Here is a 27,808-nt window from a genome sequence, read left to right as displayed (position 1 = left end):
CCTGTGGCCAGGGTCCTGGGCTCCACCCCTGCGTCTAACAGTCCTGCCCGCTTTTATCAGTTTGTAGGTGAGGTTTCCAGGTACAATTCCACTAGGAAACAGACCCACCTCTGAAAGCAATAGTGAGGTTTGGAATCCTGCTATGTCCCCGCGCCTGCCCGCCCCCAGCCTGCATAGTGCTCACAGATGAGTTTGAAAGAGGTCCACAGGGCTGATGCGGCTTACTTGACCAAGACCGCACTGAAGGGAGTGACCTCAGATCCAGGGGTCTGACCTCAATGTTGAACAGGCGTGGGTGGGTGTCATCCCTGTCCACAGCCAGGGGAAATCCCTCCATGGCTTCTGGGGGGTTCATTCAACATGGGATAGAGGTACTTTGTCATGCACAAGCCAAGGAAGGAAACCAGGAAAGATCTCAGAACGCTGCTCCATGCAACTGTGGTCAAACTTTTGTCATGACTTGGGTAAAGACAAGGTGTTACAACCACCTATTCCTGGATGTCGGAGTGGGTTTCTGAGAAGCCAGAGTGGTAAGCTGAGCAGGAGGCACTGCAGCCGGGTCTCCTTTAAGGGTCCTGGCCTTGAGCTGCAGACAAATGGTCTGTTTGAGGTCTGATCAGGAAGGACGTGATAATGTGCCTGCAGGTTTTCATTATCCTCAAACCCAGCAGTCAACTGTGTTAGGTGGCTGCTGTCGGGTCATGGCCCTGGGTCTTATTTGTTGAAAACAACATCACATGCTGCGTTTAGCACTTACCTGTGCTTACTTGATTGTCTAAACCGTCTTCTCAAGTAGGGAAACTGAGGATTCAAGAAGACAAGCCATTTGCCCAAGGCACGCAGCAGAAGCCTGGGTGTCGGTAACTACCTTCTGCCACCTTCCACGTCTGTGAAAGGGGTGGGGAGTTCCACGGGGGCGGTTTGATTTATACCTATACCCTAAAAGGGTCTAGTGCCCCCAATAATGTACTCACACGATTATTCAAAACTCGCCTCCTAAGGATGCATGTGTGCTTTCTCACAAATGTGCACATTCACTCACATTCAGATTTGTCCCTGGGACCAAGGAAGCCAAGGAGCAGGAGGCCCCACCCCAGGCAAGTGCCTGCTCGTAGCTTCCCCGAACAGCCTGTAGCTGGGCCAGCAAGCTGAGACTCGACCAGGCACCAGCAGCTTCCTGCTCCACTGAGGTGCAGGCTGGACCCTCTCCAGAGAGTTCCCTGAACCCCACCTGCACCCCAACCCCGGCTTTGATTCTGCCGTGATATTGAAAACTAAAAATAACTAACGTCCTGAGTGCTTGTCCGTGTGCCGAGGGCTGTCGTCAACACTTGGAGATGCATGATCTTATTCAGTTTTTATAAAAACCCACCAAGAGCAATGCTTTTAAAGGCCCATCTTACAGATGAAGAAACTGAGGTTCAGAGATGCTAAGTGACTTGCCCGAGGTGGTGCAGTTAGCGGGTGGTGGAGAGGGTGCTGGAACCAAGCACCCTCATAAGTGGCCACGGCATCTCTTTCAGTTGGTGGTCAGGAGGAAGGTGCCTGGCTGTCACTCTCCACCTGTGCCTTGGGCAAGTCCCGCTTCTTTCTTTGGGATTTTATTTTCCAACTTCAAAAATAAAAAAAAAAAATTAAAAAGGAGATTATTGCTAAAGGCTCTGGTCTAGGCCCCGGGGATTCAACCATGAATTACATACACAAAGCTCTTGTCTTCATGGAGCCTCTCAAGTCAAGTGGTGGGGACAGTCATTAAACAAACAGGAATATGTTGGGTGGTGATAAGTACAGGTAAGGTGATAGAGAAGGCGATTAGAAAGAGGTGGCTTTAAATAGGCGGTCAGAAGGTAAGAGTTGAGCTGAAAATTGGATGGCAAGAAGGACCTTGCCCTGTGAGAATCTTAAATAGAGAGAGGCGGCAAATGCAAAGGTCCTGAGGCAGGCCTGGGTCGGCTTGAGGAGAAAGGAGGCCTGTGAACTGAAGCTTGATGAACAATGGGAAGAGGGCTGGGAATGACCACTGGGGACCCAGGCAGGGCTCCGATGGTGCAGGGTCTTTGAGGCCATGGTCAGGAGTTAGATCTCATTACAAGTGCTATGGGAAGCCACTGGAGAATTTGAAATGTGTAATAAATATGAATTCATTTATGATTTTATATGATGTCTCAAAATCCTGGTCCCTGGTGCTGTAGCTAGGAGGATGGTGCTGGGAGCCTGACATGCCTCTGCCCTCTGCCAATGTGTTCGTTTGTGACAGCATCTTCCCTTAGCCAGCTGCTCTGTGGGTCCCACAGCTGGGAGCATCAAACTACCACCCAAGGGTGCCTTCTCTCTGAATCTTGTTCCTTCCAGGGAGACCCTGTCCCTGCTTCTTTCCCAACAGCTCATCTTAACGGCTCCCTCTGCCTGGCGCCTTGCAGCGCTGAGCGCCTGCCTTGTTGGGGCCTGCCCGGCTTTGGAGATGGCCTGGCGAACAGGAAGCTCCGCAGAGCAGGGCAAGCAGGGCTCCAGGGCCCGCTGCATGCACCCAGGCCACTGAGCTTCCTGCAGATCACACCTGGGCTGGGGTGAGGACTCTCTTCTCCTGGGATTGCAACTTCAAAAGCAATGACATCCTGTGGAGCTTGGGGACCCCAGGACTCAGGGGTCCCCTTCTGCTTGTGGGGTCTGTTTTAGGGGCAGTGTGAGTGTTGCTTTTTCCTGTGACTGGTCCTCTATGGGATCAGTAATGAGTAAAGGGTGACAGCAGGGGGCAGTCAGGGTGGGAACTAGGTGGAACCTCTTTCTGACACTGGCTTTTGGACATCAAGTGTGGGCTTCTGCTTTTCTGAAGTGCCTGGGCTTGGGGCACCCCCAAGAAGAACTCAGGGGACAGAGAGTGATGGGAAGCTGGAAGAATGGGGCATATTTGGGTTCTTTTCTGTCACAGATCCTCAGAACCCAGTTTGGCAGACTTTTCCATTCCTGACGCCCCACTTGGGCTGTTACCAGCCGGGTCCTAATGAACCCTGTGCCCAGTGCATTTTCTGGGCAGGCTTGGCTCCCAGCCTCTCCTTTCCCCTTGCCCTGGAAGCTTAACTCTTTCTTGCCTTTGAAGAGCAAGGTAACTGGAAAAACAAGTTCAACCTGCTTCATCCAGGAATGCTCCAGCACAGCAGGCTGGCAGCCGAGGAGCACCTAGGAATCAGGATGCCCAAGGACAGCCCAGGCACCTGCTGCACCCAGCCTTACTCTTGGCCTCTCAGCCTCTGTCCCTGGCCCTGGCTCCTGACCTATCCAGACTGGATTCAGGGATTGGTATCATGAGAAACAGCAAGGGAGAGAATGGGGATGGCAGCAAGTCTTGGAGAGGCAAAGCTTTCGTTCATGGTCAGTTCAAAAAGGACTTTCCAGGGTCCGGTTCCCACTTGACCACCCACTGTGTGATCTGGGGCAAGACTCATCCCCACTCAGGGACTCTTCCCATGGATGCATGAGGAGTAGGGACAGAACTTCGTCATCTTCTTCAGCTCTGACATTCCAGGAGTCTGGGGGTGGTCTGTGTTCTGGTTACAGTATGAGTTGGCATCAGGCCCTGGTCACAAGGAGTGGGGACAGGTGAGCCTAAGCTTCGGGCAGGGGTCTGCAGCTCAAGGAATTTACCTTCTGGCTTCTGCTTTGCTTCTCAGTAGGTGTGGGGCCTGCCCTGCTCCCTTCCTGTTGTTAATAACGGCTAACATTAGTTAAAACTTACCATGCTGTGTACCCTGCTACGTCACTGACCTTGATTTAAATTTTTTTCACATTAATTCTTTGAGATTGATAATATTCTTATCCCATAAGAAGAAATTGAGGTTCACAGAAGTTCAAGAACTTGCCCAGATTCGCCCACCGAGCAAAAGGTGGAGGGGTGTCAGTGCTAGGGGTGCCAGGCTCGGGATTCTGGCCACTCTGCTTCTCTGCAGCCCCTGCATTAGGTCAGAGCTCTGGCTGGAGCTCAGCCTTGTTGGAGAGGTGTGGAGGAAGGACAGCGAGAAAAGGGGCTTAGAGCCAGATCACGGAGCTTGGGTGCCTGCCTAAGAGCCAGGACTATTTTACCATCACAGGGAGTTTTGGGGGAAAAGGAGTAAGTGATCTGGAGTGTGTGGTTTTTTCTGGGTGCTTCTGAGAGAACATTTTAAGTTGTCTATGTTCCTGTTACAAGATGAGTCAGAGTTGGCTCTGTCCCCAAGGATGGGTAGTGGGACAGGTGTAGATAGATCTTTTGTTCTTCAGCTAGCTGAGCACTATGGACACCTGGGGCCAGGTAATTCCTTGCTGTGGGGTCTGTCCTGTGCATTGTAGGATGTTTGGCAGCATCTCAGGCCTTTGCCTATTACAAGCCAGCAGCATTTTGTCCCCAAGTAAGATAGCAAAAGATATGTTCAGAAATTGCCAAATGTCCCCTGAAGATAAAATGACCACCAGGTAAGAACCATAGAAATAGGAATTATTTCTTTCCTAACCTGCATCTTTTTTTTTTCATTTGCCAAGGTTTCGGGAGTTTTTTTTTTTCCACCATGATTAATGCCTTGCTGGGTCTTGCTGCTTTGGTGCTTCATTGTGGGACCTGCGAGAAGCCCCCAGAAGGAATCGTCTCCTCCTCAGGGTGGCACTTCACACACTCACTTTACAATGTTACCATCTACGAAAACTCTGCTCCCAAGACCTATGTGGAGAGCTCTGAGAAAATGGGCATGTACCTCGTGGAGCCCCAGTGGGCAGTGAGGTACCGGATCATCTCTGGGGACGTTGCCAATGTATTTAAGACGGAGGAATATGTGGTGGGGAACTTCTGCTTCCTGAGAATAAGGACAAAGAGCAGCAACACGGCACTTCTCAACAGGGAGGTGCGGGACAGCTACACCCTTATCATCCAAGCCACGGAGAAGACCTTGGAGTTTGAAGCTTTGACCCGCGTGGTGGTCCACATCCTGGACCAGAATGATCTGAGGCCCCTCTTCTCCCCGCCATCATACAGAGTCACCATCTCCGAGGACATGCCCCTCAAGAGCCCCATCTGCAAAGTGACAGCCACCGACGCTGACCTGGGCCAGAACGCTGAGTTCTATTATGCCTTCCATTCAAGGTCAGATGCGTTTGCGATCCATCCCACCAGCGGCGTGGTCACCGTGGCTGGGAAGCTCAATGTCACCTGGAGAGGGAAGTATGAGCTCCAGGTGCTGGCTGTGGACCGCATGCGAAAAATCTCCGAGGGCAACGGATTTGGCAACTTGGCTTCGCTTGTGGTCCACGTGGAGCCTGCCCCCAGGAAGTCCCTGGCCATTGCCTCAGTGGTGGTGACGCCACCAGATGACAATGAAAGTGCTGCCTATGCCACCATAGTGGTAGATGCAAATGGCTCAGGGGCTGAAGTGGACTCCCTGGAAGTTGTCGGCGGAGACCCTGGGAAGCACTTCAAGGCCGTCAAGTCCTACGCCCGCGGCAATGAATTCAGTCTGGTGTCTGTCAAAGATGTCAACTGGATGGAGCACCTTCACGGATTCAACCTCAGCCTGCAGGCCAGGAGCGGGGGCAGACCTACTTTTTATTCCCAGATCAGGGGCTTTCATCTACCACCTTCCAAACTAGCTTCCCTTAAATTCGAGAAGGCTGTTTATAGGGTGAAGCTTAGCGAGTTTTCCCCTCCGGGAAGTCGCGTGGTGTTGGTGAAAGTCACCCCCGCCTTCCCCAACCTGCAGTACATTCTAAAGCCATCCTCAGAGAGCCCAGGGTTTAAACTCAACGCTCGCACTGGGTTGATCACCACCACGAAGCTCCTGGACTTCCATGACCGAGCCCACTACCAGCTACACGTCAGGACCTCACCGGGCCTGGCCGCGGCTACGGTGGTCATTGACATCGTGGACTGTAACAACCACGCCCCCATCTTCAACAGGTCTTCCTACGATGGCACCTTGGAAGAGAACATCCCTCCAGGAACCAGTGTTTTGACTGTTACTGCCACGGACTGGGATCATGGGGAGAATGGATATGTCACCTATTCCATCGCTGGCCCCAAAGCTGTGCCATTCTCTATCGACCCTTACCTGGGGATCATTTCCACCTCCAAACCCATGGACTATGAGCTCATGAAAAGAATTTATACCTTCCGGGTTCGGGCATCGGACTGGGGATCCCCTTTCCGCCAGGAGAAGGAAGTGTCCGTTTCTCTTAGTCTCAAGAACTTGAATGACAACCAGCCCATGTTTGAGGAGGTCAACTGCACGGTGTCTATCCGCCATGATTGGCCAGTGGGGAAGCTGATAATGACCGTGTCAGCCATCGATGTGGATGAGCTTCAGAACCTGAAATACGAGATGGTGTCGGGCAACGAAGCAGATTATTTTTCTCTAGATGGCTTTTCCGGGGTGATATCCCTCAAACGTTCTTTTATGAATCTCTCCACGGATCATCCCACTAGGTATTTCTTGAAAATTACAGCCTCAGATGGCAAAAACTATGCTTCCCCCACAACTCTGAATGTGACCGTGGTGAAGGACCCTCGTTTGGAGGTCCCTGTAAGGTGTGATAAGACGGGGGTGCTCACACACTTCACAAAGACCATCCTTCACTCTGTTGGGCTTCAGGACCAGGAGCCCGGTGACGAGGAATTCACTTCCCTGAGCACATATCAGATCAATCGTCACACCCCCCAGTTTGAGGACCACTTCCCCCAGTCCATTGACGTTCTCGAGCGTGTTCCCATCAACATGCCCTTGGCCCGCCTGGCAGCCACTGACCCCGATGCTGGCTTTAATGGCAAACTAGTCTATGTGATTGCAGATGGCAATGAGGAGGGCTGTTTTGACATTGAGCTGGAGACGGGGCTGCTCACAGTAGCCGCTCTGCTGGACTACGAAACCACCAGTTACTACCTCCTCAATGTCACAGTGTATGACCTGGGCACTCCCCAGAAGGCCTCTTGGAAGGTGCTGACAGTGAATGTGCAGGACTGGAACGACAACGCACCCACATTTCCTCCTGGCGGGTACCAGCTAACGATCTCAGAGGACACAGAGGTGGGAACCACAATTGCACAGCTGAAAACGAAAGATGCTGACTCGGAGGACAACGGCAGGGTTCGCTACACCCTGCTGAGCCCCACGGAGAAGTTTTCCCTCCACCCTCTCACTGGGGAGCTAGTGGTCACAGGGTACTTGGACCGGGAAGCAGAACCTCGGTATATACTCAAGGTAGAGGCCAGGGATCAGCCCAGGAAGGGCCACCAGCTCTTCTCGGTCACTGACTTGATAGTCACATTGGAAGACGAGAATGATAACTCTCCCCAGTGCATCACAGAACACAGCAGCCTGAAGGTCCCAGAGGACTTGCCCCCAGGAACTGTGTTGACGTTTCTGGATGCCTCGGATCCTGACCTGGGTCCTGCAGGTGAAGTGCGATATGTCCTGTTAGAGGATGCCCATGGAACCTTCCGGATGGATCCAATGACTGGGGCACTGAGTCTGGAAAAAGAGTTGGATTTTGAGAGGCGGGCTGGGTACAACCTGAGCTTGTGGGTCAGTGACAGTGGGAGGCCCCTGGCCCGTAGGACCCTCTGCCACGTGGAGGTGATAGTCCTGGATGTGAATGAGAATCTCCATCCTCCCCGCTTTACCTCCTTTGTGCACCAGGCTCATGTGCAAGAGAACAGCCCCTCAGGAACTCAGGTGATGCTGGTGTCTGCTCACGATGACGACAGTGGCCTGGATGGGGAGCTCCAGTATTTTCTGCGGGCTGGCACTGGCCTTGAAGCTTTCACTATCAACCAAGACACAGGTACTGGGGGTGGGGTAGGATGGGAACGCTGGAATGCCCGGGATTGGGTGAAGGAAAATCAGGGACTGTCCTGAAAGAAATCAGGCAGCAGATAGAAATGAAAGACAATAAATAGGGATTCTCTTTCCTGATACTTTTATTGTACACACACACAAAATATGAAAGTAATATATGCTGCTTATACATCTTTATATAATTATAATTTTATATATATATATACTCATCTGCATTCTATCTCCCCAAATACAATCTTTTTAAAATTAGACCATAGACATATACATAGTATTTGGATTCATTTTGACAAAATCATACATGCATACATCTAATTCCATAATTTGTTTTCAATTCCTATTCCCTTTCTTTCCTCCTTTTCTCCTCCCTCTACTGAGCTTCCTACTTTATTGATTGATTGATTGATTGATACTTTCCACATATACCTAAAGGTGAAATTCCCTGTGGTACATTTATTTTTGCATATAATGTGATTTTGTTAATTCTGTATTTCCTCTCCTTTCCTGTCCTCCCTCTCTCTCAATCTCCTTCTTCAACTCCACTGATCATCCTTATAGATCTATGATATCTGATCCCCTTCTTTTCCTTGTGTTGCTCTAGTTTCCAAATGTGAGAGAAAGCATTTGGCCCCTGATTTTTCTGAGTCTAGTTTATTTCACTTAGCATGATGTTCTTCGTTTTCATCCATATACCAGCAAAAGTCATTATTTCATTCTTCTTTATGGCTGAGTAAAACTCCATTGTGTATATATACCACATTTTTTTGATCCTTTCATTTGTTCATGGGCATCTGATCTGGTTCTATAATTTTGCTCTTTGAATTGTGCTGCTATGAACATTGGTGTGACTGTATTGCTGTAGTATGCTGATTTTAGATTTTTTGGAGGAATACTGAGGAGCTGGATAGCTGGGTCATACAGTGGTTCTGTTTCTATTTTTTGAGGAATCTCCATACTGCTTTTCAGAGTGGTTGTACTAACTTGCAGGCCCCACCAACAATGTATGAGTGTACCTCTCCCCCTACACCTTTGCCAGTACTTATTGTTGTGTTCTTGATAATTACCATTCTAACCAAAGTGAGATTCAATCTTAGTGGTTTTGATTTGCATTTCCCTAATTGCTAGAGAGGTTGAACATTTTTTTGTGTATTTGTTTATCTTTTGTGTTTCTTCTTTTGAAAAATGTCTGTTTTGTTCTTTTGTCCACTTATTTATTGGGTTATTTGTTTTTTGGGCTTTGAGTTTTCTGAATTCTTTATAAATTCTGGATATTGATCAGAGGAACAGCTGGAAGTGATTTTGCCCATTTCATAGGTTCTCTCTTCATGATCTTAATCATTTCCTTTGCTATGAAGAAGCTTTGACATTTGATGATATTCCACTTATTGACTGTTCGTTTTATTTCTTGGGCTGTAGGGGTCTTTTGAGGAAGTTGTTGCTCTCACCTTTATGATGGACCCTATGTGTTCTTCTAACTTTTGCAAGGTTTCTGGTCTAATTCCTAAGTCTTTGATCCACTTTTATTTGACTTTGGTGCAGAGTGAGAGATAGGGATCTAATTTCATTCTTCTACATATGGATTTCCAGTTTTCCCAGCACTACTTGTTAAAAAGGTTATCTTTTCTCCAACACATATTTTGGGCACCTTTGTCAAGTATCAGATGACTACAAGTAGGTGGGTTTATCTCTGTCTTCTATTCTATTCCATTGGTCTTCATGTCTGTTTTGGTGCCAATATCATGCCATTTTTTTGTTACCATAGCTCTATAGTATAATTTGAGATCAGGTGTTGTGATGTCTCCTGCATTACTCTTCTTTTCAGGATTGCTTTGACTATTCTGGATCTCTTATTCTTCCAAATGAATTTTAGGACCATTTTCCCCTAGTTTTGTGATGAATATCATTGGTATTTTGTTGGGGATTGCATTGAATCTATGTATTGCTCTTGGTAGTGTGACCATTTTGACAATATTAATTCTGAACAAGATTATTTATCCATGAACATGGGAGTCTTTTCATCTTCTAAGGTTTTCTTCAATTTCTTTCTTCAGTGTTCCATAGTTCCCATTGTACAAATACCATCTTTATTAACAACTTCATCTATACACTGATTTTTTCCCTCTTTGTATCTGATATATTTTCACTATTTAATTATTACAAAACAATACACTACTTCTGAAATTTACTTTTTTATATAATGTCACCTCAGGACATCTTATTTTCTAGTACATATAATGTTTTTCATCCATTTTTATTTGGTGCATATTACTTTATCACATAGGTCTAACAACCTTATTTATGTTCTTTTACTAGTATCTTTAGGAAAAAATGTTTTATTTATTATTTATTTATTTTTGTGGTCCTGGGGATTGATCTCAGGGCCTCGTGCATGCTAGGCGAACACTACCACTGACCTACATCCCTAGTCCCTAGGAAAAACTCTTAAAAATGAAGTTAATGGGTCAAAGGATAATGCATATAGTGCTGGGGATCAGCGTCCAGGGCCTTCTCACACATGGCTAACAGCTGCTCTACCACTGAACCCCAGACCAATAATGTACATTTTCCATGGCAATAGTTATTTTCAAATTTCCCTCCAAAAATGTGACATCAACTTACTTCTTTTTTTTTTTTTTTTTTTAAGTTTTGTAGAAAATAAGTGCAGTTTAGCAAGTACATACTGAGCACCAACTACTAAGAGGGACCTTGAAGAGATCCTAGGTGAATGAAGAAGCTTGCTGCCCTCAAGGAATTTACAACCTGGTGGATGATTTATTTACAATTAAAGGGCTGGCGATGTGGTCGAAAGGGCTTTAGATGGTCAGTGCCAGACCAAGATCCTTCACTTCTCCCTGCATAATCTTGGTTAAGCCAGGCTCTCTCTCTGGGCCTCAGGTTCCCATCTGCCATTGCTGGAGTGCTCTGCTCTGTTCTGAGCACAGGCCCTGCCAGTTGAGTGTGATCTATGAGAACTTAGGGTGCAAGTTTCTTTTTCTCACTATTGGACCTTCAAGTTCTAAAACAGAGCTGGCCCATAGTAAGCAATTTGTGGAGTGAGTGAGCTAAAGAATGGAGGTAAGTCCCCAAATTCATGAAGAGGATGGAGAAGGACATAGTGATTTACTCATAAAATGCCTAATCCTTATATTGATGATCTATCAGGACTTAAAGAGTGAAGAAAACAGTCAAATGACAGTTACTGTTAGTTGGGAGAGGTTGAGGTTGGAGGATTACGTGTTGGAGCTCAGTTGGGGCAACTTAGAAAGACCCCATCTCTTAAAAAAAAAAAAAAAGGATTGCCCTAAGAAATGTAAAATACATCAATGGCACTTGGGTTGAAGTAGTTAGGAGAAAATGGATAAGCTACCACTACCTCCTTAAATCCTATACAAGCCCATATGCCACATTCGAGAGCCTCTTTCAGCAAAAAAAAATGGTTCTGAGAAGTTCCATAATTCAGACGTTAATTCCCCTATGTTCAACTCAACATCTCCCATGTCTATTTGGCAACCATTCTCTCTTTTTGTGGAATACTTATCCTATCCTTTCCACAGTAAAAATCAGGGATTGGGTAGTGTAATTTCTAAAAATATTTTGAGCTCTAAATAATTTTGGGTTTGGTGATTTACCTGTCCCCAGGAATGATTCAGACTCTGATGCCCCTGGATCGGGAATTTGTACCCTACTACTGGTTGACAGTACTGGCTGTGGACAGGGGTTCTATACCTCTCTCTTCTGTCACTGAAGTCTACATTGAGGTCACAGATGTCAATGACAACCCACCCCGGATGTCCAGACCTGTGTTCTACCCCTCCATCCAGGAGGATGCTCCCTTGGGCACCTCTGTGCTTCAACTGGATGCCTGGGATCCAGACTCCAGCTCAAAAGGGAAGCTAACCTTCAACATCACCAGTGGGAACCACATGGGATTCTTCATTATTCACCCATTCACAGGTAAGAACCCAGAAATATAAATAAATAGGGATCTCTGCAATGAAGTTTCTCAAAATGTGGTACCCAAGCATCATCGCATCGCCTGCAAAGTGGTTGAAAATTCAAATCCTCACCCCAGACCTCCTGAATCAGGATTCTGAGAGTGGGTCTAGAAAATCTGTTTTAACAAGAAATTCAGGGATTCTAATGAGTGCTAAAGCCTGAGACACTTTTCTACTAAGTCCATCTCCACAGGAAAAGGAGAAGAATCTATTGTCAGCTTTCTTGCCTTGGGATCCAGCAACATCTGGGGCTATTTCAGATCTCCAAATCCTTCCATGCTGATCCCTCCTGGAGTCACAAGCATCAGTCAGAGAGCCACCTTTAACCTTAGTTCCAGGCTGATCCCAACTTCACCCACACAGTGGCAATAGGGATCCACTTAGAACTCTCACTAGCCACTGTCCTTGGTCCAAGAACATGTGGAGAAAGGATGGTGGATGGGTTAAAGGAATGCAGCAGTCACCAGTTGGCAGCAGTGAGCCAGGTATAACCCACAGGGGTGTTTTGTCTGACTGGCACAAGCTTTTTTTGGAATAATAGTACTTTTATTCATTATTGGTAGAATGCAAGAAGGTAAAATGTTGTCATAGGTCAGTACCTTTTATAATTAGAAAGAAACATACAATTTGACCCAGTAATTTTATGTGTTGATGTGTGTGTGGGGTGTGTGTGTGTATATATATATATATTTCACATATATATTTCTATATAATATATTCATAAATATATAAAGTGACTTATTTGGCACAAACTTTAAACAATGATTTTTTCCAACATTTTAAAATTGGCAGATTCCACAAAGCATCTCAGATTTCTGATTTTTTTTAAAAAATGGGAAGGTCTGGCCACACTATCTCCATCTTTCCATAGGGCCACATTATACCAGAGACTTGGTAGCAGCTTCCTGAGCAGACCAAGCTTATGTCCTCTGGTCCTCATGGTCCCTGTGGTCCCCATCGTCCCCTATGGTCTTTTTCTCAGTCGACAACCCCATTTACACCTGCCTAGCTCCCACTGGCACTGGAGTTTGAGAACCACTTTCCAGTGCTGGGGGAACTTCTCGAAGGCCACATCTTCCTCTCAGAAGATGAACAACAACACTATTGTAGAGAAGGCTGACATTTCTCTCCTCTGAACACAACATCCCATTCCACAACCGTTTACCATTGTCCTAGAAGGACAGAACCCTGGTAAGACTGGAGTAAGGGAAGAGGGAGAATGCTAGTGGGCTCTGCCTTGACCCTAAAGACCAAGGAGGTTCTGGAGGGAGTTCTGGGGCAGACAGTGAGTGGGTAATACAAGTGTCTATTTTCCCCCAGGGACATTTGTTGGGTGCCTTTCCTATTAACCTTGGAGCTCAGGGTATGGAGTAGTCATCCCAGAAGGAGGATGCTTTTCTAGTGGAGAACAGGCTTAAGCTGGTTTTCTATCTGGTCCCACCCTGTCCCTCCCCTTTTAGAAGAGCTAAGAGATCTCTCACCTGAGGCATTAACTTCTCAACTTCTTCCAAATCCCTGTTCTGTTGACTATCAACAGTTCCCTGACAGCAGTTCTGGCAGAACGCCCTAGAAGGCAGAGATGTTCTTAGTTTTCCTGCAGTTGAGGATGAACTTTTTAAAAGTAAAAGAATCTATCTGCCATGATTCCAGCCTACCATCCTCATCTTCATCATTGCACTCCCCATTTCCTACAGGGTAGCTGAGATGCTTGTTTTGTGCTTTTAAGAGAAAAGTCAGAGTTTGCCATGTCCCATGGACTCATGCCGGACCCAGCCCTGCTGACCCCTCTGGCTTCATCTTGCCCTCTCATGCTGCTGTTCTCTGGGTTCCAGTCACATGGCTGCTTCAGTCCATGGCTGCTCCTCACCCAGAGAGAATTTTCCTGATACCATAATACACTTCCTGGCACCATTTGCTCTCTTTCATAACATGTATCATACAGCCCATTATGTTCATCTGTATGTTCACTCCATGAATTATCCTTGCCCACTAGACTTCAAAGGTTCCCCAGAAAAAGGACCTTTACTATTTTTGCCGATCACAATATAATTAGTACCTGGCATATAGTAGAAGCTCAGCAAATAATTGTTACATAGATGAACGAATTTCTTGGCTTTATTCACAATCTTTGCTTAAACCCAAGATACATTCATTTACTCAGCAAATGTTTAAAGGTACCTGCCCTGGTGAGGCCTTTAAATGATGTGCAGTGGAGAGATGTGAAAAAAATAAAACATGGTTTCAGGCTTTGGGAAATTCAGTCCATCAGGAGCATGAATATTTAGATGGAAGGAGTACAGAACCAGTGCAAAAGAACACAGCTTTGTAAAATATGAGTAGGTGTGGTGCCCTAGCTGATCAGAGGAGGAAGAAGATGATCCGGTCTGTGTAGTGGGTCTGCAGCTGCTTTTTTGGAATAAGGTGAATATAGGAAGTTAAAGGTTGGGGAGGATTTTTACAGACAGCAGTCAGGGAGGGGACATGGACAAGGGGAAGGACATGGACAACATCCAGGAGAGACAAAGACCAGGATCTCATTGAAGATACAGCAAGCAGGTCAATTTTCAAAAGGCGTATCCCAGTTCCTCTACTTATAAATGGTGGTATCTTGGGAAAGTTACTTTTCTGCTTACATTAGTCCAGTTTGTGTTGCTGTAACTGAGTACCACACATTAGATAATTGATAAGGATTACAGGTTGATTTACTGCACAGATCTGGAAGCTGGAAACTCTAAGAGCATGGTGCTGGCATGGGGTGGGGGCCTTCTTGCTGCATTATAACATGGCAGAAGGCATCATATGGTAAGTCAGAACAAGTGTGCTAGTTTGAGTGTCTTTTCCTCTTTTGATAAAGCCACTAATACCATACTGGGGACCTTACCACCCCCAACTCATCTAATCCTAATTAGCTTCCAAAGCCCCCACCTAAAAATACCATTAAGATATGAACGTGAGGATTCAGTTGCCAACCCATGAACTTTTGGAGGACACATTCAAGCCATCGTGCCTGACTTCTCACCTGTAACATGGAGATGGTAGCAGCTCCCTCCTGGACAATTGTGAGCATTAAATAAGTTAATACGTAGAAAAATAGAAAGATGAGAAGAAAGTCTGGGCCTGTGAGAGCTCAGTGAACACTGGTGCTGGGGGAGGCTGGGGGAGGGAAGAACAGGGAGATGAAGATGAAAAGGTAGTTGGGGAAAGAATTGCACTTCGGTGGGTCAAGATGAAAGGGATAAGGGGTCTATCTGAGGAGAGTCAACAGCTGTTAGAAAAAGATTGGATGAGGGAGGGGAGGAAGGGAAGGGTTACGGAAGGGTCTTTGTTTGGAGGGGAAAATGGTAAGAGATGAATAGGTCGAGTGACACTAAGGGCCAGGAGAGTTGAGGGGCATTCCACACACCTCCTTAGTGGGTCCTCGGCAGCGCTGTGTGGAAGGCTCTGATGTCCTCATTCTGTATGGGCAATCCCTGGGAATTTGGACATGTGTCAGAGAATCTGCCATTTGTCAGAGAAGGGGTTCAAGGTAGTAAGGAGTAAGAGCTCAGGAGGCTACGGGGCAGTGATTCCAGGAACACAAGCCCTTATGAGGTAGGGGGAAGCAGTGGTGAGAGAAAGATAAAAAGATAAAAGGAAGAAAAAAGAAGATACCGAGAGAGGGAGGGAGATAGCAAGGGAGGGAAGGGAGAGGAATGGAGAGAGGGAAGACAGTGAGGGCAAGAGCCTGAGATTCAGAAGACAGAGAGAGAGAGAGAAGGGAGAAAGGAAGAGAGGGGAGGGAGAGGGATATTCAGGAAAAAAGGGAATGAAGAAAGAGAAGGGGCAGGGGGAAGGGAAGAAGGAGACCAGAGGGCTCACCCTGAGACCCAGTACCCCTCACACTCTTCCTTGGGGCGGGAGTGTCCCAGAGTCCAATCTTTTCTTTATCCAGCCCCTCAGCTTAGGGATGAACTGAATAGGTGACCAGGGACGGCACACACCAGTCACAGAGGAATGTTATGCCTTGTTTCCACTCATCTTCCTTCTGTCTGGAAGGGTGCCTGGACCTGGGGCTTTCCAGGGCATCTTCGTTGACCCCTGCCCCCATGTCTGCCATCAGGGAAGAAGAAGCTGGGACGACACATGTTCTGCCCCAAGAGGGGATCACATGCTCCTCACAGAGACCACCTCCTCACCCCAAGCTCTTTTCTTTCACTGGAGGCTCCACCCCAAGGTGGAATCCCCTTTGCCTTCATTGCACCCCACACAGAACCTCCATTCTCTTTACTGACCTTCCAGCAAGAGCGGACTCTCACTTCCCTTATCTTCATGACTTCGTGACGCTTCAACAAAATCAGTGAACTTACTGACAGTTTTCTGATGGTTCACGGATGGCTACCAATGGCTTTGTTTCTCCTTAGAGGACATTTTTCATACTCAACCATGACCTCTTAGGCTGAGGGCTTAGGATGACATTAATAACAATAACCTCAACTTCTGAGGTTTCCAAATCTTGCAAAGAACTGGCTTCTAACTCTCCCTTGTTCCCTCAGATTAGAGTCATTAGGTTAGAGTCTGTCAGGAACAAGTGATTTCCATCCAGCTTAGTTCTTTCTGAGAGGATGGGCATCTGAACAGGTGAGTATTTGAGTGGGGCAGGCATCTATCTGATTGGGTAGGTATGAGTGGGCTGGCATCTGATTGGGTGGGTATGAGTGGGCTGGCATCTGATTGGGTGAATATCTGAGGGGGCAGGCATTTGATTGGACAGGGTGATGATGCTGTGAGGTTGCTGAGTTTTTGAGCCATCACCCCAAGCAAATGTAGGTGGGAACTTCAGCTAGCACATTATCACTGTTGTTCTCTTTTACCACCTCACTTTTCCTTTCCTTCCCCTTAATATACTTGCTCTCCAAAGACTGGAAGAATTCCCATCTGATAATTCTCATGGAGTATCATCCTGAACTCACCTCAGTGCAGTGGCTCTGGGAGCCCTTTGCTCACGTCTGCCTCCTACCATTTCTCCTGCAGGTCTCCTGTCCACCGCCAAGCAGCTGGACCGAGAGAACAAGGATGAACACGTTCTGGAGGTGGGTCATCAAAGAAAAGTGGCGCAGGGCTAATCACACACACATACCCCTGGGATAAGAAGTGGATTTACTGTCAGGAGCCTGACAAGGCTGCTCTGCACAGAGGAAGGGACAGCAGCAGCAACTGCCCCCCTTTTTTTTTAACCTTTTTTTTTTATTGGTTGTTCACAACATTACAAAGCTCTTGACATATCATATTTCATACATTAGATTGAAGTGGGTTATGAACTCCCAATTTTATTCCAAATGCAGATTGCAGAATCATGTCGGTTACACATCCACAATTTTACATAATGCCCTATTAGTAATTGAGCAACTGCCACTTGAATGTTACCTTTTATAGGCTAAAATCATGGCCTCGTGCTAGGGGCGAGTTTAGTCCTGATCTTGTGGAAGGCAAGTTTGTTTCTTGGGAACAGAGACAGAAAGGAGAACAGGGAAACCGGCGTGTCCCTGTATTTTCTCAAGGTAAGAACAGGGAAACCAGCACGTCCCCATCTCAGGGGTCAGTAAGTTGTCTCTTATCTCTTGATAAGAACAGGGAGAGATTGGCCAGTCTCCAGGCTGGTAGGTTTTATCTCGGGCTAGGTTCTATTTCTTGGGAATAACAACAGTATTCATAAAGTGGGGGTTGGGGAAAGGAAGCCAGCTACAATTACAAGTAATAGTGGTGAACCTGGTCACTGAATTTGTAATGGTTTATGGGGCCACAGCAGACCTTGGAGTTGCATACATGTCTCTGGTACTGTGACTGAGGAGAGTTCTAGGCTCAGGGAAGAGGACAGACTTGAACTGAGCCTTGTTGTGGTTAGTGATAAAGGATTGTTGGGTCTTTGCTGCTCATCAGCACTGACAAGGGAGGTCATGTCCTTAATAATGTCTGAAGTAAGTGTGGGAAGGAGGAGCAGTATACATGTGCTATGTGCTTCTCAGGTCTGGTTTCTAGTACAGCCCTCTGGTCCAGAAAGAGACTCATATATATATATATATATATATATATATATATATATATATATATATTTGTCATATGTATATATATTTGTCATATGTATATATATTTGTCATATGTATATATATATTTGACATATATGTATATATTTGTCTTCTATGTTCACAGACTGTGCACAGAAATGAGTATTACTAGTAACATCTAAATGGTCTTCTAGAGTTTCTAGGGACTGACGAATTTGCCTTTAAAAATTTAAAGTATTTTAAAAATCTGGAATCACTGTAAGTGGTAATGTCCTATCTCATGCTGTGTTCTTAGGGCTTATATGCATGGAATGATTTGCCCCTATTAAAAAAATAGCTTCTGAGTCTGAAATTGCTTTAGTGTCTTTTCTCTCATTCTGAATTTCATTTCGTGTATCGGGTTACGTGTCTGACTCAAGAGGTTCCACCCATTTCTGCATAAACATATTCTAACCTCAAGTAGCTTAAAGGAACATGAACTACTGTAAAATACAAACAAATAAAAAGTAGATAGTCTTTTTGGAATGGCCCATGGGCCTTGCTGGGTAAAGAGCACCAGTTTTGGTCTGGACACTTTGATCTTGACTTCTTCCACTTCTCTCTGGTTCCTTTCTCTGTTCTCGTTGGTTTTCCTGTGGACAAAGTTACTAGAGAGCTGTATTCTGAGCAAGTGAGGTTATGGTAATAAAAATAACAAGCATATACCAAAGAACAAACTAATATTAAACAGACTGTCAGAGCAGTGGTCATGTTGTGCTGGGTGGTGGTACATATGCACGACTTTGTATTTCTCAGTCCAGGTCCTCATGCTCAATTCTGTCTGCAGGTGACTGTGCTGGACAATGGGGAGCCTTCCCTGAAGTCCACCTCCAGGGTGGTGGTGTGCATCTTGGACGTCAATGACAATCCACCTGTATTCTCCCACAAGCTCTTCAATGTTCGTCTTCCAGAGAGGCTCAGCCCAGTGTCCCCTGGGCCTGTGTACAGGCTGGTGGCTTCAGACTCAGATGAGGGTCTCAATGGCAGGGTTACCTACAGCATTGAGGAGACCGATGAGGAGGGTTTCAGCATTGACCCAGTCACCGGTGTAGTGTCATCCAGTAGCACCTTTACGGCCGGAGAATATAATATCCTAACGGTGAGCAAATAGAGAGAGGTCACAGAGGAGGGAGTCGCAGAGTTGGCTGGGTTTTTTTCTGGGAGGACACAGGAGGAGGGAAGCAGCCGGTAGCATGATGGAAATGGAAGCTGGGAGTCTTGACTCCAACCAATTCTGGATCTTTCTCTGTGCACAGAAAGAGACTGGGAAACCCTATCTGTTCTTTTAGATAAGGATTTAGTGAGATTAACAAAGGCTCTGAAATCAAGATGTGCATGAGTATTGATCCTAGCATCTGTGTGATCTTGAACGAGTCATTTACCTCTTTTGAGCCTTTGTTTCATCATCTGTCAACTGGGAATAAGAACATTATTCTTGCAGGAAGACAATGTACCAAATGGGTAGGCCTTGGGTCATCATATCAGATGGCCTGAATTCAAGAATCTCAGCCTTCTTGCTGGCCAGGCACATAATTTGGTGGGTGAATTCAACCATCCTGAGCTCCAGTTTCCTCCTGCAGAAGGAAAATGATAATAGACCCTCTCCTTGGCCTACCATGAAGATTAAATAAGACATTGCCCACAAAACTCTCAGAGCAAGGTCTGATAGTAGGAAGAGCCTAATAAAGTCTAGCTTTCTGTTTATAGTTGTTGGGAATGGTAAAGGGCATATATATACACGCAAAGTTCAGTTTATGAACTAGCACACAGTAAACCTTTGCTTAATGGTGGCTTTTATTATTTTTCACTAACCAAGAGGTTCTAGACCACAAATTACGTGTTTTATTTAACCACTGTGGTTATAACAGCTAACACAATGCCTGTGTATAGTGATCCCTCAAGAATGTGTCAAAGGAATGAGTCAATGGGCAATAGGTCAGCTTGGTGGTGGCTCAATTTTGGTGCTGGTATCTTTATAGATCAAGGCAACAGATAGTGGGCAGCCACCACTCTCAACTAGTGTCCGGCTACACATAGAATGGATCCCCCAGCCTCGACCATCCTCCATACCAATGGCCTTTGATGAAAACCACTACAGTTTTACGGTCATGGAGACAGACCCTGTGAACCACATGGTGGGGGTCATCAGTGTAGAGGGCCGACCTGGCCTCTTCTGGTTCCACATCTCAGGTGAGTCCCAAGAAGCACCCATCACTTCTATCTTTGTAAACCAGTTCTAGTCCTCAGTGTGCAGTCCTTCTGACCTCCCTCAAGGTCATGCTCTTTGGTAGCCCCCTCTTTGGGCCCTGAATGGTGATCATGCTTCTCAGGTTCTCTGGGGCAGTGAGTAGTAGCTTTTGTCAAGTTTTCTTTCCGTTATAGCCATGATCTCAGGTGGAATGTCTTGTGATCTCACTGGTGACCCCAGACAGGGTTGGGCAGGGCTTCCGTTACTCCAGATGCCTAGGAAACCTGAGATGAATGGTGCAGAAAGACCCAGAGGCAAAAAACATGAAATACTGATAGAGATGACTTCCTGGCGATGAGCCTGAGGGTAGTTATACCCTGGGGCCGTGCTCAGCATACTTGTCCAGGTTCTTCAAGACCCAGGGAAAAATGCTCATTCGTATTCTTGCTTTTGGGGCTGGAGATTGTAGCCAGGGCCTCAGTCAGGCTAAGCATGTATTCTGCCACTGAGCTACCGCCCTAGCCCTGTGCTCCTTATCATTTTAAGAGGAACTTGGGTCTAAGCTCTGATGGGCTCCTCTAACATACATTCCTCTCTATCTCTAAATCATAGTGGTTTTTATTTTGTTATGTTTTTTGGTGGTGGTTGATTTTTTGTTTTGGAAAAAGAAATTCATAAAGCCCTCTGAGAATCTGATGAGTGCTAAGGTCTTCTTCCTAATGTGAAGGCAAGATTGCAATAAATCACTGAGTTGATCTTAAACCTGAAGATGGACACTTTATTCGCCAGTTGGCAGACCGGATCCACAGCTAGTGGGCCAAAGGGTAGGCTGTAAGTCTACACCCTTCGACACCCTCCTGGGGTGTGAGTACATCTTTTATAGTCCAAAACCATATTAAAGCATAAGTGGCTGTTTTTATGATTCAAAACCATAGACAAATATTATGAGATCTAAAAATCATAAACAGAAAAGAGAGTGGGACAGTACATCCCTAGTTGAGTACAAGTTAAAGAATGGTTACTAACATTTAGACAATCAATCAGAACAGGGTACATTCTCTAAGAAAAAATGGGAACCAAAGACAGAACACTTTTACATTGTATAAGAATTGCCATTTTGTGTTGCCAAACATGCAATGCTAATCAACTATTGATGAGTACAGAGGTAGGGCTTTCCCTGGGAGAAGCATTTCTTACATGATGTGGAGTCTCAGGGCAAAATGGAGTCTGTTTGGTCATTGCCCATATAGCCTGGTCCACAACACCAAAATGTTGTATGAACACATATGCACACCCACATATGTAAATTTGCATAGAAATGTAGAGGTTTTATAGACTCTGAAATTTTTACATTAAAAATCTCTTAGGACTTTCAGTACCCACACAGGCAGGGAGTTCTGTTTTCAGCCTGGCTCAGAGAGTTTTCCATAGTTTTCAGCCTTGGCTCAGAGATAAGCTTAAAATCTGCATTTTGCCCAATCTCTTTGACCTCCTGGTCTTACTTTCAGTTCTGATTGCCTTCTCTTCTATTTGCTTGACTTATTTTCCCATTACACATAATTTCCTTTATATAATGCATGCACCCTATAGAACAGTAAGAAAACACAAATGAATACGGGGAAGAAAATTAAAATTACCGGAAGTCCCATCAACCAGAAGATAATCCATCGTTACACTTTTGATGTGTTTCTTTGTGCACACATGTGTGTATGTATACACACGCACATATAAAGAGTTATATTAACATATCATTTACTAATATTTCAAATGTAAGATATGGTGAATACATTTCCATATCACTAAACAGGACACATTGAAGTAGTTTTACGTTATTCTATATCTTGGATTCTTGTAGTTTATTAAATCCTCTCCTTCTTATTGAACAGAGTTATTTTCTAGGCATAAGACTATCACAGTAGTTTGCATACAGCTCTTTGGACTCTGGTGTGGATCAATTCCAGCCTGTCATTCAGATAACATATCATCTTGCAATAGTCTTAGAATCTCTGATTCGGGTTCTTCCTTGAACGTCCTTAGTACCTTACTACGTGCTCTAAATCTGATGACCAGATGCCAGTTATGCTGCTGCGGCCTACGTCACTGAGGTTGTGTTGTGTGTGCTTCTCTCTCCCCACTGCCCCTCCAGGTGGGGATAAGGACATGGACTTTGACATTGAGAAGACCACGGGCAGCATCATCATCGCCAGGCCTCTTGATACACGGAGAAGGTCAAGCTATAACTTGACTGTGGAGGTGACAGATGGGTTCCACACCATTGCCACCCAGGTTAGAGGACTCAGTTGGCAGTGCCTGAGTGGAGAGGAGACAGGAGGTGGTCTTGGTTGGAATGAGGTTCCAGAAAGTTTTCTGTGGCTGTGGTGGACCTCAAAGGATCTGAAATGAAAATTCTGGGATCCAGTTTTACATAATCCACACCCTACTTCTATGATCTTGGAATAATGTTTGTTCCCACACTGGAGCTCTATATGATGAAAGGATTTGCCTAAATGAGAAGTTTTAGTTAAAGATAGAATCCCCGAGGGGCTACCATGGGTATGATGAATGATGGGCAGGTCATGGGTTTCTAGATTTCTACTCTGGATTTTTACTATAGTTTTTTTTTTCTGTTTCATATATTGGAATTTTACATAACTTTTAATTTGAAGAAAAGGCTCGTTTATAAAATTTTTATTTTTGAAAAACCATAAGACAGCATGGTGTTCTGAAAGCCTGGTGATTTTGAGATTCCATCATTCATTCTGGAAATATTTATCGAGTGATAATGACTCTGTGTGGCAGGTACTGTTCAGTGGAGATTCAGACACTGTCCTTGTCCCCATGCAGTTCACAGTTCCCCTTCTCTGTGTGTGTGTGTCCTCCCTAGGTCTACATTTTCATGATTGCCAACATTAACCATCATAGGCCTCAGTTTCTGGAGGCTCACTATGAGGTCAGAGTCCCCCAGGACACTCTGCCTGGGGTCGAGCTCCTCCGAGTCCAGGCTACAGATCAGGACAAGGGCAAGGGACTCATCTACACCATCCAGGGCAGCCAAGACCCGGAAAGCACCAGCCTCTTCCAGCTGGACCCAAGCAGTGGTGTCCTGGTAACCGTGGGGAAATTGGACCTGGGCTCAGGGCCCTCCCAGCATACACTGACGGTTATGGTGAGCACACTGAAGAAGCGGGTGAGGGTGTGGTTGTGAGTGGGTGTGGGGGGTGGATACACTGGGAGGCATGTGGAAGCATCCTTCATCTCTGAGAAACTGGATGTGCTGATGCTGTCAAGAGATTTCAAGAGAGAGAATTGGGATATTTCACTGCTGGCCAGAGGCATCTTCCATAGGGGATTCCTGGAATGAAAACAAGAGACAGGGTGGCTGGCAAGGAAATTCCTGTGGACCTTGGCTTTCTCTGGACTCACCCCAAATATCTCCCAACAAATCTTTTCCCACACCATGACTTTATGACTACCATGTGGATTGACAAAGAGTCAGAGCTAGAAGAAACTTAGCTATATCCCTTCATATCCAGGGGCTGGGGCTATAGCTCACTTGGTAGATTGCTTGCCTCACGTGCACAAGGCCCTGGGTTCAATCCCCAGCATCACAAAAACAAACAAACAAACAAAAACACAAATAAAATAAGACCCTCATACCCAAAGCAAGGACCAGGGTCAGGCAAGCAGGTACAGGACCCAAAACTCTGGGTCTTGTGCATACATTTTTATGACCTTGACAATGAAAGCCTCCATAAATTTTAATTTTTTTTTTTATTGGTTGTTCAAAACATTACAGAGCTCAAGACATATCATCTTTCATACATTCGACTCAATTGGGTTTTGAACTCCCCAAATACATAATACAGACTCACTTCTGTTACATACTCACATTTTTACATAATGGCATATTAGTGACTGTTGTATTCTGCTACCTTTCCTATCCCCTACTATCCCCCCTCCCCTCCCCTCCCCTCCCAACATCCCTCTCTACCTCCTCTGCTGTTGTTCAATTCTCTCCCCTTTTTTTCCCCCCACCCCCTTGCCCCTTATAACCTCTTATTGTTTTGTGTATCACTGAAGGTCTCCTACCATTTCCATATGTTTTCCCTTCTCTCTTCCTTTCTCTCCCCCCATTCGTCTTAGTTTACTGTTAGTCTTTTCCTCATGCTCTTCCTTCCTGTTCTATTCTTAGTGGCTCTCTTTATATCAAAGAAGACATTTGACATTTGTTTTTTAGGGCTTGGCTAGCTTCACTTAGCATAATCTGCTCTAATGCCATCCATTTCCCTGCAAATTCTATGATTTTGTCGTTTCTTAGTGCTGCATAATACTCCATTGTGTATAGCTGCCACAATTTTTTTATCCACTCATCTATTGAAGGGCATCTAGGTTGGTTCCACAGTCTAGCTATTGTGAATTGTGCTGCTATAATCATTGATGTGGCCGTATCCGTATAGTGTGCTCTTTTAAGGTCCTCAGGGAATAGTCCAAGAAGGGCAATAGCTGAGTCAAATGGTGGATCCATTCCCAGCTTTCCCAGGAATCTCCATACTGCTTTCCAAATTGGCCTCACCATTTTGCAGTCCCACCAGCAGTGAACAAGTGTGCCCTTTTCCCCACATCCTCGCCAACACTTATTGTTGTTTGACTTCATAATGGCTGTCTTCCTGTTTTGGGGGTCAAGTTTCTTACCTGTATCACCCTCTAGGCACATTAGTGTATATTGAAGCCTCTGAGAAATCCTGCGGCAATGAAAACTGATTTGCTCCATTTAATTCAGTGCTTCCCAAATTTACTTGATCATAGATTTTTTTTTTTCCCTGCGTATCATGTTAACAAAGAACTAAAGTTTTCAGGGGCCTTATCTGGAAAATACTGTTTCTTTGCCTATCTCTGCCTTTGTCCCAAAGTGAAATTATCCATTAAAATAGCTAAGTCTAATTATAATCATTTGTAAAAAGAAAATAGACCATAGATTGGATCAAGATTTAAAGACATATGCAGAGTTACAATTTGGTAAGGTTTCATGGGCATACTATTTATTGACCTTAATCTCTAGCCCTGTCTCCTTCCATTCCTTTTGCTAATACCCCCTTGGGCCTGCAGGTCCGAGACCAAGAGATGCCCATCAAGAGGAACTTCGTGTGGGTGACCATTCATGTGGAGGATGGAAATCTCCACCCACCACATTTCACCCAGCTCCGGTATGAGGCAAGTGTTCCTGACACCATAGTCCCTGGCACAGAGCTGCTCCAGGTCCGAGCTGAGGATGCTGACCGGGGTGCCAATGCTGTGGTCCACTACTCCCTCCTGAAAGGTGAGAGGCCTGGCCATGAGTTCAGAGGATGGCAAAAGCTGCTTTGAAAATAAAGGAAAGCACTAGAGGCATGAATTTTCAGATTAGTCAAGTCATAAAATCTCCAGGCTTTGACAAATATCAGTTCTAGAACATTCCCTTGAAATATCATGACCTAAGTTATGGTACAACCAAAGATGTCAATAACAATAGTAAAGGGACTACTCAAGTTATGGGAGACTTTATATATGAATACTACATGTATATATGACATAAACCACCATATATATATATATACTACATATATATATGACATAAACCACCAATGACCACATATGCATAAGATGCTTTTGAAGCTCATGCAACATTTGAAAATGCAATGACTTCATGCATGTACATTAAAAGAGATGTGTAAATACTTTAGGTATTAGGTGTATGGCAGTCTTAGGAGTAACTTCTGTTTTCTGCTAAGGCCATATAATCATTGAATGTCTGCTCCATGGTTTTCATCATCTCAAAAAATCGGGAATAGTATTTTTCTAGAAAATTGTTATAAAAGATTCAAAGATACAATATATGTTAATAAATGTCATAAACTGTAAAAGATTATATAAATGCCAGGGGTTATTATTATGATCATTGATAAGGGTCAATTATAGGTAGTTAATGTAACAAAAGTGATAATATCCAGTAGCCAACTAATTATTAATTATAATTTGTAATGGCTGATAATGTATAATTAATGACATTTAATAATAATTATCTTTAATGATAGTTAATACTTTATAGAGCTAGTTTCTTTGGAAGAACTGAGATGAATGTGGCTTACTCTCTATTCTCACAGAGCATAATGGTTGTTTATGCTCAAAAAATCAGAGCATTTTACATTTTCTGTTTTGAAGAAATATTTTCCATGTGACAGAAATCCATTCATACCTAAAGAATATAAATTATAATACATAGATTGTTTACTTTTTGTGATTTATTAAGTATAATCACATCTGTTATCCAATTTCACCTCACTGTCAGCCCTTCTGATGAAGAAAATGGTTTTATTTTACAGATAGTTTTCAAATGTTCTTCTGAGTATAGGAGTAACTCATATCCATTTTTGAAAATATGGAAAATACAGGAATGTATAAAGAAGAACATAACACTGAAACATGATCACCTTCACCCAGAGATAACAATTTTGTCTATTTGTCTCTCATCTTTTTCTAGCATCTTTTTGTGGTATTGAGATCATAACAGATATAGAATCTTGTGCCCTGATTTTTTCTCTCGGTGACATAAGAAATGAGAATTAGAGTTATGTCTACACAGTTAACTTAGCGACTTTTAAGGGAACCACTATAAACCTGGGTTTTTGACTGAGTTTGGCACCTGTATCACAGACCACCCAAACAATCAGCTGGAGAAGGGTTTCCAAGTGTGGAAGGCATGGATTGAAAGTCTTATGACGAATCTCAGCTGTTATCTTTGCCATTGATATCATAAATATACACCCATGTGGTAAACAGAATAAGAAAGGTGGAGAGTGATAGTCCCCTGAATGTGAGCCTGTATATCTGGTGGTCAGCAAACTAACCCAGGGGCTACTCAGACATAGCACTGAGCAGGTGATCAGGCGAGAAGAAGGTGCTTTCTTGCTGAGGCCTATCAAACTTCCTGTTCCAATTGAGGGCAAACCTTGATTTGGGGACTAGAATCTCTTCAGTCTTTTCTCACTCTTTCTCTTTAAAAAATTAGTCATAAAATCTTAATTTACTCTATAATTAAATGAAATTTTGAATTGTTTTCCATGCAAAAATCACAACTTCTTATTTTTTAAATGTTTTTATATTTTGTCCTAATTCCCATTACTTGTTATTTTTACCAAAGAAGGAGAATAGGTCTCAGACTCAGACACTTGAGCAAGGAATACATTTTATTCAAGTTTCTATAAGATTGTTTTCATTGTCTATTTTTATTATATCCTCGATTTATGACAAAGGATAATTTTTTTTAAGGTAGCAACATACAGTTGCCTTTTAAAAATATTTAACAATTTATGAATGCATCAATTCAAAGGAAAATATTCATTAAATAATACTATAAAATAATACAGGTAGTGGTTGGATGTTTAAAAAAATATAAAGATGATGTGAGAAAGCTTGAAGTTTAGGAAATAAGATGTGGTAGGAGGTCACTGGTATACAAGAGTATCAAGATCCAGGTTATCTGTCCAATCCCTTTGAACCCGACTCCTCACCCAATCCTTAGCCAGGACTTTCCTACTAGAGACCATAAAGGGAATGGACAAGGTGATTTTTAAAGTCCCTATCAGTTCTGACTTCATATTTATAGTTTCACATTTTAAGTATATAGCCATAACTATTAGAAGTTGTGTGAAGAATGGTTTAAGGTGCTCTACAATGTAATTGAAGCTTTTCCTACAAAAG

General features: G+C 44.5%; 1 protein-coding gene across 1 annotated transcript in view; it reads left to right on the top strand.

Moving 5' to 3' along the window:
• The first annotated feature begins 4,529 nt into the window (after positions 1-4,529).
• Fat2 (FAT atypical cadherin 2) overlaps positions 4,530-27,808 on the top strand; it is a 69,214-nt gene continuing 45,935 nt past the window's right edge. The window contains exons 1-8 of the mRNA XM_005325479.4: positions 4,530-7,797; positions 11,448-11,762; positions 16,814-16,872; positions 18,671-18,982; positions 19,863-20,073; positions 22,218-22,357; positions 22,956-23,237; positions 25,178-25,388. Of these exons, the coding sequence (XP_005325536.2) occupies positions 4,539-7,797; positions 11,448-11,762; positions 16,814-16,872; positions 18,671-18,982; positions 19,863-20,073; positions 22,218-22,357; positions 22,956-23,237; positions 25,178-25,388 (4,789 nt within the window). The 5' untranslated portion in view covers positions 4,530-4,538. The remainder of the gene's footprint in view (positions 7,798-11,447; positions 11,763-16,813; positions 16,873-18,670; positions 18,983-19,862; positions 20,074-22,217; positions 22,358-22,955; positions 23,238-25,177; positions 25,389-27,808) is intronic.

Source organism: Ictidomys tridecemlineatus, chromosome 1 (assembly GCF_052094955.1).
Source record: "Ictidomys tridecemlineatus isolate mIctTri1 chromosome 1, mIctTri1.hap1, whole genome shotgun sequence".
NCBI lineage: Eukaryota > Metazoa > Chordata > Mammalia > Rodentia > Sciuridae > Ictidomys > Ictidomys tridecemlineatus.
This window is presented reverse-complemented; position numbering and strand designations above follow the sequence as displayed.